Source organism: Bubalus kerabau, chromosome 8 (genome assembly GCF_029407905.1).
Source record: "Bubalus kerabau isolate K-KA32 ecotype Philippines breed swamp buffalo chromosome 8, PCC_UOA_SB_1v2, whole genome shotgun sequence".
NCBI lineage: Eukaryota > Metazoa > Chordata > Mammalia > Artiodactyla > Bovidae > Bubalus > Bubalus kerabau.
The window spans coordinates 90,089,135-90,101,233 of record NC_073631.1 but is presented as its reverse complement, the minus strand read 5'-3'; the positions used below and the strand labels follow the sequence as shown (position 1 = coordinate 90,101,233).

Genomic DNA, 12,099 nt, shown 5'->3' with positions numbered 1-12,099 from the left:
CCTGGGTTTCGCTAATGCCAGGAATGACTCATCTGGTGAGAATGGTATTGTATTGATAATACAATACCGAGAGAAGGAAAAGACTGTGGTATCTGCTTTTCTTTGTATCTCTGACCTTGAGGAGAATTATAACTTGTTTGTTGCAGAAGTTGAGCATCTAATGTGCTGATGCACCTGTTAGCTCTAATATGTTAAATGGCAAAGCACTTGCCGTTTCCTGTGATTGCTTTGTGGGTGAAGTATTTTCTGCAATCTGGTGAACTGATTTTTTTGTTGTTTTTTTTGTTTTAAAGAATGTATTCATTTGTATTTCTTGTCTCTCTTATTTCTCAAAAATATGCTTTCTCATTCTGTTTCAACACCCTGGTCTCATCATTACATCTTTTAGAATCTGCTTGGCTTTTTATTTTCAAGGTAACATGATTATGATTTGTTTTTAATATAGAGACCATGAACCAGGCGACTCCTGCGAGGAAGCTGGAAGAGGTTCTTCATCTAGCGGAGCTCTGCATCGAAGTCTTACAGCAGAATGAAGAGCATCATGCAGAGGTGATGACTTGTTTTAACTGTCACATAAAGCCGCGCATAATGCTTTGCAACAGTGGGAATGGCACTGAAGATGTGGCCTGTCCGTAGCCTTTGATACACACCTGGCCATTTATCTATAGTAAACTGAGTGTGTGTGCTTTTCCTGGAAATATAACTCCTATATGTTACAAAGGAATTGTGTATGTCTATAATTTAGTATCTGTACCTGACAACTGTCTTTCTGTGCGGAACACGGAAGAGCTTATGAGATCTGCCAAAGGTGTACAACTAGCAAGAAGCAAAGCTGGGACATGACCCCCATCTAATGATGCCAGATCACTCACCAGCTTTTCTCCCTGTATCCTGATGGCTTTAGTTTAGAAATGTAAGTTAGTCGACGTGCACAAGGAGAAGTAGTGAACAATAACAAAATCGCACTGAAGACATTCATAACTGCATCACTGGTAACTCTAGTGTTTCACTTTTACCATCAAGCTTTTCTTTCATTTTTCACTAACTCTGCATTTTTAATAGTTTTCGAAAGTTCTGGTTCTAATTATGTATTGACATTCAGTAGAGATATAAAATGGTATTTCATCAGGCAAGCTGCTTATTCTGAGATTTAAAAGTGTCATTCTTTCTAATAGCCATGAGTTTATTTTTTTGTAAAAACAGGAGTTTTCTGACTTTGGATTAGGTAAAGAAAATGTATAAAATTAAGTAAATGTAATAAATTTCAGTGCCCTAGCAATCCTTTTATTCTTGAGAAAGTATGTGAAATGAGCAAGAAGGAAAAAGAACAGATACAGAAGAATTTATAGAATATTTATATTTAATGAAGCCTAGTCCTCAAAAATATAAGAAACTATAGGAAGTACATTTTAAGCAAATTCTCAGAAAAGAATATTCATGGAGCCCTGCTATAGATAACTAAGATGTATTGTATCTGCTTATAAATATGATCATTCAAAACATCTGCTTTTAGCTCACACTATGGAATCTAGTTTTTACCTTGCATCTGTCATGTGTGAACTTGTTATGGATATTTTATTTTAAACTGAAGAAACAGCTGCTTCAATAATTTGAAATGAATTCCCAGGAGGAGCTTTTCTAGGCTAGTACTACTGCTGTGTTACAATGAAAATGATTATATGATAAAAATGTATGTATGTGTTGTCTTTGTCTTTTGTTAAAAGGCGTTATCATCAGAATATTAGACCTTTTTGAATTCAAAAAAAAAATTCTGATTGGCTATCCAATTTTACCTAAACAGGTACATGTAATTTACATTTCACAAAAATTACATTTAATCTTCCTACACTAATAAGGAAAATAATAACTCTTCTGTCTTTTAAGTGTAAATAATGTTAAATACTCCCTGCAACCACTACCTGCTTGTTAAAGTACAATATATCCAAACACAATTAAAATGTAAGTATTACTTATTTTCTAAGCTACAAAAATAAAGTTGATTTTATTGAACAGACATAATCAAAACTTATAAATATCACTGAACTAGATGCCAAAATACAGAAGTATTATAATGACCTCTTTTTAAAACGCTTTGTGACACTATGGCATGTCTTCATTCCACAATGCTTCCAAATTCCTGGGATTCCTCAGGGAAGAGAGGTGAGTAGAATCGTTTTCATCATTTTTCTAGCATGGAATAATTCTTTTATGTGAAGATAAGATAGAACCCACTTGGGTTATAGTTTTAAAGCTACCTTAATCCCTCTCCTTGGAATTAGCCATTCCCTTCTCCAGGGGATCAGTCAAACCCAAGTCTCCTAAATGGCAAGTAGATTCTTTACCAGCTGAGCCACCAGGGAAGCCCAAGAATACTGGAGTGGGTACCCTGTCCCTTTTCCAGCAGATCTTTCTGACCCAGGAATTGAACCTGGGTCTCCTGCCTTGCAGGCAGATTCTTTACCAGCTGAGCTACCAGGGAAGCTGAAATTAAAGACTGTATGTATTTAAATGGACCAGTCTTGGTTGTACAGTTTCCATGGATGTCCAGGCTAGACTGTCTTCACTGCACTAAAGAGAACCCAGCTCCCTAGGTGGAGGTTAACGCCTCTGTCTGAGACACCTTCAAGTGGCGGTGTGTCAGCGCCTCCTCCTTCCCTCCTCAGGGCTGGTTCACTTCACGGGGCCAAGAGGTTGTTTCTGTCCTTCAGCAGTTTCTCAGTTGAGCAGGTTTCACGTCCTTCAGATCTTTCACAATAACTTGCTTCTAAGACAGTCCTCCCTTCTCTCTGAGGGCCTCTCAACCTCTCCCCTCAGGCTTTTCTTCCGAATTTCTGTGTTTTCTCTTGAGAAAGATAGTTTAAGCTCCTTTCCAGAAAATTTTTAAAGCCCTCTTTCACATTCCTGGGACGAGACTGTGTCTGACCAGAAATTTAGACAAACTGATCCAACCACTGTCCATCTAAGGCCTCTCACTCTGACAAAGGCAGCAAGTTCCAGATGCCTTCTGGAAAGCCTTGGGCTCTCACCCCAGCACACGCCTCCACGCACATGCACCACGTTCCTGGTGAGAAAACTTGCCGGAGGTACACAGTCAGGCCGACTCCAGACTCTACACTTTCCAGGGAGCCACATTGTTATTTCTGAATTTCAGTAGAGTGGCTGGGATGGGCTTCTTGTCTTAGTTCTGCTGGCAGGTTTGACACTCAGCATCATAGCAGGGATGTAAATGCAGAGAGAAAGATTACACTGCAAGCCTGAGATGTCCCTTTCAATCCTGTCAGACTCTTCCTTTCCTGGTGGATCCTGGCACTTGGCTATGGGGATGGAGGGTCAGGAATATCCCCTAGGCAAGAGGCAGAGAGAGAGAGACAGCGTGATAGATATGAGCCCAGCTCAGGTTATTACTCTGCGACTCATTGTTGCAGCAGAATCTTAATTGAAGGTCCCTAAAATATTTTAAATATGATATCGTTCACCATATTGGTGACACTGTAGGTCAGGCAAATGTCAGGCAGTAATTCGGTGTTTGCCACTTGGCTCACTGTGAATGGTGGACGTATCCTGCTCTCCAGCTGACTGGGTCCCAGGCTGTTCCAGCAGCAGAGGAGTGCAGGGAGAGGAGTTCATTGTGGACACGCATACTTGTGATTATGGTCATTCACGTAAATATCAGTGTCTGAGCCAGATTATGTGTCTGGATGTGCGTGAGTGAGTGAAAATCTCTCAGGCATGTCTGACTCTGTGCAACCCCATGAACTTATAGCCTGCCAGGCTCTTCTGTCCATAGCATTCTCCAGGCAAGAATACTGGAGTGGGTAGCCGTTCCATTCTCCAGGGGATCATCCCAACCTAGGGATCGAACCTCGGTCTCCTGCATTGCAGGCCAATTCTTTCCTGTCTGAGCCACCAAGGAAGCCCATGCATCTGGATAGATTCTGACAAAAAGAGAAAGGATGTTTGATTTTTAAAAATGTTTCCCATTGTTTTTGTTTATTCCTTATCCTTATTGTTGTTCAGTCACTAAATCCTGTCCGACTCTGTGACTCCATGAACTGCAGTGCACCAGGCTTCCCTGTCCTCCACTATCTCCTAGAGTTTGCTTAAACTCATGTCCATTGAGTTGGTGATGCCATCCAACCATCTCATCCTCTGTGGCCCCCTTCTCTTCTCACCCGCAGTCTTTCCCAGCATTAGGGTCTTTTCTAATGAGTTGCCTGTTCACATCAGGTAGCCAAAGTATTCGAGCTTCAGCTTTAGAATCAGTCTTTCCAGTGATTTATTCATAAACAAGATGTGTTTACTACCCACTACTAAGTAATTGCAGTCATCTCAACAGGTGAGTTCATCTTAATTACACAGCATCTATATCTGGATAGCCAGTGAGATAAATCGACCTTTCATTTTTAGGATGGGTTTAGGTTTAGGGTTAGATTAGCCTGTGGTCCAACAAATGTCCCTCTTTTTGGAAAAAGATGACCAGCAAGTGACTTTCATATGGCTGAGCTATAGAGGAAGAATTCCACTTGCAGCAGGACTCTCAGACAAAACTGCATGGTCACAAATACCCTACCGAAAATGTTTTTTAGTCACTAGCTTACAAACATGTAATAATAAGACTAGCACTTTACCTTGACATATCTTTTGAAGGATTTTCAGCTCCATGTTTCACTTGATTATTTGTATATTTATATTCATCTAGGAACAAAATTAGGGAGATATTTTCATGAATTGCGTTGCAGAAAACTATGATTCCTTTGGCATAAGTTTAGGTGTCACTCTGAAGGTTCAAATCCATTCTACTGGCTCCTCAAGAGAGCTTCAATATTTCTGGAATATGGCCTCTCAGCATCATGTTACTGTATGTGTATGTTGAGGGGTGTAATGATACCCTAGACACTGAACTGTGTCCAGAGCTTTTAGGATCATCCACAAAATACAAGATTACAAACTGATCTTTTTGGGGTGTGAAGGAAGCATGTAATACGTTCCAAAATCAGATGTGCTGTTTTTGCTCATTTATGCAGTCATCATTTTTTTGTTGTTGTAAAATATGAAATGTTTACTGCATTTTGAGGGTAAAAGTAATAAAAAGACTAAGACCCCAAAGAAATATGAAAAGATATTTTTTAAAATAAGACTATAATAGATGTTCTGGCAAGAACATCCTCAGAGGACAAAAACATTGGTCTGATCTGCAGAACTAGATAGACAAACAGATGAGCAGGAAGGCAGTGTGCTATATATATATAGTTGATTAAGAAACTAGATAGACAGCTTCTAAATATGTAGTTGATTAAGAAACTAGAAAGACAGAAAGGCAGTGTGCTCTATATAGAGTTGATTAAGAAGAGGCCATATATGTAAGAGCTTGGTCTCTACAACTCCAGCTGACCTGAAATTCAAAGTATTGCTCTGTTACTAATTTTATGACTTTGGGCAAGTTCCTTAATCTTTCTGACTTTGCTAACCTGTAAAACCCCTGGGTTGGGAAGATCCTCTGGAGAAGAGCATGGCAACCCAGTCCAGTATTCTTGCCTGGAGATACCCATGGACAGAGGAGCCTGGTGGGCTACAGTCCATAGGGTTGTAAAGAGTCAGACACAACTTAAGCAACTTAGCATGCAACCTGTAAAATAAGGATAATTGTACCATCTACCTGAAAGGATTAAGTAAAATAATGTGCAGAAAGTCTTTGAACAGCACATAGAAACTATTCCATTCATATTGGACATTACTATTCTTAAAACATCTAAAACTAACATTGTAAGATTTGTGTGAATTTTGACTCATTTTTGTGTTGCTGATAATATCCCTTGACTTTTCCACACAAGCCTGGAGGAGGCTAGGACAAGTATTGTTACTGCCAATTTGCAGATGAGGAAGTGGAAATCCATCCACGAACTGATTTGTCCATGAGCACTCAAGTCTCACCAAGTTCAAAAGCTCAGTACTCTTCCAGTTTCAGAGATAGTCTTACTTGCCACTGTTTCCAACTTCACTGAGTAAACAAACATGGCTTTCAGAGTATTATCAGCCACAAATATCTTTCTCACCATACAAGATTTATCTATTGTTAGAATTTTGATAGAAATAGTATGGCTAAAGAACTGCAATCAAGTTTTGTTTTACTTTCTTCTTAATCAAGTTAAACGTTGCTTTCTGCTCCTGCTGTCTCATTTACACTAATTCGTGGCTTAGCTTTAGGGCCAAGACTTCTGACTGGTGCCCTACAGATGAACGCGTTTCTGAGAAGGGTTTTCCCCTCCCTGGTGGCGCCCCTCATGCTGAGGAGCCTCAGCCACCCCCAGGAAATGGTGTGTAGGTAGGAAATTATACAGCCTCTCTTCTTACTACCAACCCAGAGTGGGAGGACTGCCACCCAGAGGGGTGGCAAAATGCAGAAGGGGACAGACAGGTGGTAGAACTGACCCTGTGTTCTCAAGGTAACAGCCTGCAACCCTTGCTTTTCATTTTCAAAGACAGTAGCTGCTTAAAGCTTTCTCAGCTAATCATGAGAACAATCAGTATCCATCACAGATTGTCTTACGTTCAGCAGGAATAACATTATCAGAAATACAGTTTAAAACATAAAATATATTCATCCGTAAAACATAATGAAAATTTCAAGTCGATAGCAAAGTCTTGCCAACCTGAAGCTGTTTTGTGTGTGTGTGTGTGTGTGTGTGTGTGTGTGTGTGTGTTGTTTTTAAGAAAATTATATTCCATTGCTTTACATTCTCCATCATGGCTCTATCTTCCAAGTTAACTTTTAAAAGAGCTTTGGAAATTTTTCTCAGTCTTGAGACAGTCGTGACCTAACATGACTGTTATTTTCTTAATTTGAACCTTTCACAAAGCTATTGGTTGTGAACTGGAAGTGAGACTTTGAAAATGTTTCTCTTTGCAGTACTGCATTTTTCCTAGCATTTCTATCCTGCTGTACTCAGAGGAGAGAATCCAATTCTTCTTATCTGTGTCATTAACACAGCTCTAAAAGACAGGAGCAAGATACATGCAATGAAATTGTGTCTGCTACTTTATTTTATTTTTTTTTGCATTTATATTATTGTCATAAACTCATTCTAAGAGAAATTTAAATTTAAAAATTTCAAATATAATATTTTCAAAGAGCAATAGCTTGATGTACATAAAATATATGGCTTCCAACAGATTTTTACATTCATATATTTGTAACAGCAAAGTCAAAGTTATATGCATGGAGTCAACCATTAAAATGTCCCTAACACTAGAGTCTGTTATTTGTGCCATACCACCCTTTTTATTTAACTATTGTTTTCTTCATTTTCCACCTACTAATTAGTTACACAATAATATTTTTTATAAATATATTGAACATTATTACTGTGGCAAAAGTTTTTAAGAAAATACTCAATATGTCAATATCTTATAATCCACTTTTTTTGGTTTATGGTTTGGCTTTTTTTTATTATAATTTAATTTTCATTGGAAGAAATTAATGGAGTTTTGCAACTACAAATCTCATATGTTCTTAGAAAGTTCTTCAAAATAAGTATGGACTTCTCTGAGTATAGTATGATGAAACTTATCTAAGGTTATTTTTAATTGAAAGAATAACAAAAATATCTGTATCACACAAATGCGTGTGATAGTTTTATAGTTACTTGGTTAAAAAGTTATAGTGCTATCAAAAGCTACATTTAAAAAGGAGAGGGGGGGGAGACCTGAGAGACATTTCACTAAAAGCAGTGTAAAGAGAGCCCTGCTGCTGCTGCTAAGTCACTTCAGTCATGTCTGACTCTCTGCAACCCCATAGACGGCAGCCCACCAGGCTCCCCTGTCCCTGGAATTCTCCAGGCAAGAACACTGGAGTGGGGTGCCATTGCCTTCTCCGAAAGAGAGCCCTAAAACATTTTAAATTCATCCAAAATTAGAAAAATTCAGATTAAAACAAAACTGAGATACTATAGCCAGAAAAGCTCACATTATTTTTTGTGTGAGTATTCTCTGATGGCTCAAACAGTAAAGTATCTACCTGCAATGCAGGAGACCTAGGTTTGATCCCTGGATCAGGAAGATCCCCTGCAGAAGGGAATGCCAGCCCACTCCGATATTCTTGCCTGGAGAATTCCATGGACAGAGGAGCCTGGTGGACTACAGTCCGGGGGTCACAAAGAGTCAGACACAACTGAGTGACTAACACACGCACATAATGAGAATACTAAAAATAAGATATACCTTCTAAGAAAAATGTCAAGTATACAATGCAGTGTTGTAGGTACCGTGCTGTTAGTAGACCTCTAGGATGTGTTCACCTTATATAATTGAATCTTTGTACCACCATCACCACACTTTCACGAATACCCTCCTTTTAGATCCTTTCCCCAGTCAGTCCACTCTCTGACCATTCCACTCTCTGCTTCTATGAAACTGACTATTTTAGATTCCTCATATAAATCATTAAGTATGATTATGTAAAGTATTTGTCCTTTGTCTGGATAATTTTACTTAAAATAATGTCCTCCAGGTTCAATCATGTTGCTACAAATGGCATGATTGCCTTCTTTTTTTCAGGTGAAAATTATTTTATTGTGTGTACCTATCATACTTTGTTTTCCAGTCATTCATTTGTGGGCTTTTGTTATTGTTGTTCAGTCACTAAGTCATGTCCAACTCTCTGTGACCCCATGGACTACAGCACCCCAGGCTTCCCTTTCCTTCACCATCTCCTGGAGTTTGCTCAAACTCATGTCTGTTGAGTCAGTGATGCCATCCAACCATCTCATCCTCTGTCACCCACTTCTGCTCCGACTTCAATCTTTCCCAGCATCAGGGGTTTTTCTAAAGAGTCAAGTCTTCGAATCAGGTGGCTGAAGTATTGAAGCTTCAGCTTCAGTGTCAGTCCTTCCAATGGATAGTCAGGGTTGATTTCTTTTAGGATTGACTGGTTTCATCTCCCTGCAGTCCAGTGGACTCTCAAGAGTCTTCTCCAGCACCACAATTTGAATGCAAAAATTCTTTGGCGCTCAGCTTTCTTTATGGTCCAGCTCTCACTGGAAAAAGCATAGCTTTGACTAGACAGACCTTGGTCAACAAAGTGATGGCTCACTTCTGTGTCTTGCATGCATGTTCAGTCACTTCGGTTGTGTCCAACTCTTTTCAACCCTAAGGACTGTAGCCCACCAGGCTGCTCTGTCCATGGGGATTCTCCAGGCAGGAATACTAGAGTGAGTTGTCATGCCCTCTGTGTCTTAGCTACTGTGAATAGTACTGCATTGACTGTGACTGTAAATATCTCTTTTGAGATTCTTATTTCAATTCCTTTAGAAATATACCCAAGGATGGGATTGACGGATCATGTGAGAGTTCTATTTTTAATTTTTGAAGGAACTTTCATACTGTTTTCCATAGTGGCTGCACCAATTTACATTTCTATCAACAGTGTACAAGGGTTCTCTTTCCTCTACAACCTCAAAAAAACTTATCTTTTGCTTTTGTAAGTAATAGCCACTCTAACAGGTATGAGGTAATATCTCATTGTGATTTTGATTTGCACTTGAAAATCAAATGATGATTAGTGATATTGAGAACCTTTTCATATACCTGTTGACCATTTGTTGGTCTTCTTTGGAAAAATGTCCGTTTGGTCCTATGTCCATCTTTTAGTCATGTTATTTATTTTTTCTTTTGTTTTGTTTTTGCTTTGAGTTGTAGGAATGTATTATGTATTTTGAATATTAGCCCTTTATCCTGTATATGGCCTACAAATATTTTCTCTCATTCCTTGTTGATTGTTTTCTTTGCTGTTCATTAAGTTTTTAGTTTGATGATTTGCTTGTTTTTGCTTATGTTGTCTGTGCTTTTGGTTGTCATATCTGAGAAACCATTGCCAAGGCAAAGCTAAGAAGCTTTTTCTCTGTGTTTTCTCCCAGGAGTTTCATAGTTTCATGTCTTAAGATTAAGTATTTGGTGCTTTTTGAGTTGATTTTTGTATGTGATGCAAAACAATAGTCCAGTTTGATTATTTTGCTTGTGAATATCCAGTTTTTCTGGCACTGTTTATTGAAGGGACTGATCTTTCCTCATTTTATATTCCTCAAGAATATAACCTTTTTGAAGGTTAGTTGATCATGTATGTGTGGGTTCATTTCTGGGATCAGTATTCTGTGTCATTGGTCTAGGTGTCTGTACTGATGTCAGTGCAAGATTGATTTAATTACCACAGCTTAGTAATATACCTATTTTGATATTAGAAAGTGTGGTGTCTTCAGCTTTGTTCCTAACATTATTTTAGCTATGTGAGGTCATTTGTGATTCCATATGAGTTTTAGAATTTTTTTTCTATTCCTGTAAAAAAAAAGTTCAATGGAATTTTGATAGGGTTTGTGTTGAAACTGTAGATTGTTTGGGGTAATATGGGCATTTTAACAATATAAACTCTTCCAATCCATGACACTGGGTAGTTTTCATTTATTTGCGACTACTTCAGTTTCTTTCATCAGTGTTTTATAATTTGTAGTTTACAAATCTTTTACCTGTTTTGTTAGGTTTATTTCTAGGAATTTTTACTCTGTTGTTTCTTAATTTCTAATTTCAGATTTTCTAATTAGATTTCTAATTTTTTTCAGATTGTTATTAGTGTATACAGAAATGCACATGATTTTTTTTTATTTTATTTTTAAACTTTACATAATTGTATTAGTTTTGCCAAACATCAAAATGAATCCGCTGATTTTATATCCCATGTATGTGCATGCATGCTCATTCACTCAGTCATGTTTGAGTCTTTGCAACCCTATGGACTATAGCGCACCAGGCTGCTCAGTACATGGGATATTTCAGGCAAGAATATTAGAGTGGGTTGCCATGCCCTCCTCCAGGGCATCTTTCCAACCATTTGCATGCTTTATATATTCATAATTATCCTAGTTTTCTGGTGAATTGACCCTTTTCCATTATGTAATGACCTTTTGGTTTCTTGTGGTAATTGTTAACATATGTAAGTATAGCCACTACTGGTCATTTTTGGTTTTCATTTGCATGGAATATTTTTTATACCCCTTCAATTTCAGCCTATGTGTGTCCTTAAATTTAAAGTGACTTCCTCATAGGCAAGCAACCTTATTGTTGTATCTTGTGGTTTTATCCATTCAGCCGCTCTGTGTCTTTTGGTAAAGAGTTTAATCCATTTACATTTAAAATTATTGATAGATAAGACTTACCTTTCAGCTGGACTTCAGATCTTTTCACCATCTATTTTAAATTTTTAACTCCAGTCACATACAAAACCCTGCAGTTTTACTTCCTGAATACACTTTATGTTATTGGTGTCAAATTTTACCTCTTCTGTACTAATATATATCCCTTAACAAATTTTTATGGTTATAGTTATTATTAATACTTTCCTCTTTTGGATTTTATAGTACAGTTTAAAGTTATTTATGTACCAGCATTACAGTATTATTTGTCTATATATTTACCTTTACCAGTGATATTTATACTTTCATACATATTTATGTTAGATTTAGCATCCTTTTGTTTCAACTTGGAGAATTTTCTTTCACACTTTTCTATAAGGCAGGTTTAGTGGTGACAAACTCACTAAGTCTGGGAAAGTCATTATCTTGCCTTCATTGTTAAAGGACAGTTTTGCTGTGTATGATATTCTTGGTTAGCAGTTTTTCTTTAGTATTTTGGATGTATCTTACCACTCCCTCCAAACCTCCAGGGTTTCTGCTGAGAAATCTGATAATATTAGCCTTATTTTTTTATATGATGAGTCATTTTTCTCTTGCTGCTTTCAAAATCCTCTCTTTATCTTTAATTTTTGACATTTTATAATTATAATATGTCTCACTATGAGTCAACCCAGCTTGGATCTTTTGGACTTCATCAATTTGTATGTTCACTTCATTCCCCAGATCTGGGAAGTTTTCAGTTATTATTTCCTTAAATAAGTTTTCTGTCTCTTTTTGTTTCTGGGACTCTAATAATACATATCAGATTGGTTCACTTGAAGATGTACCACAAATATCATAAGCTTTCTTCAGTCTTTTTTGATCTTTTTTTTTCATTCCTCTGACTAGATAATTTCAAATTATTTGTTTTCAAGTTCATTGC

The 12,099-nt window shown here is 37.6% G+C and overlaps 1 protein-coding gene across 12 annotated transcripts in view; it reads left to right on the top strand.

Moving 5' to 3' along the window:
* The window catches only part of CADPS2 (calcium dependent secretion activator 2), a 584,066-nt gene that overhangs the window by 477,357 nt on the left and 94,610 nt on the right, over positions 1-12,099 (top strand). For all 12 annotated transcript variants that reach the window (XM_055590800.1, XM_055590801.1, XM_055590799.1 and 9 more), the window contains one exon: positions 446-549. In XM_055590800.1, coding sequence (XP_055446775.1) covers positions 446-549 — 104 coding nt within the window. The remainder of the gene's footprint in view (positions 1-445; positions 550-12,099) is intronic.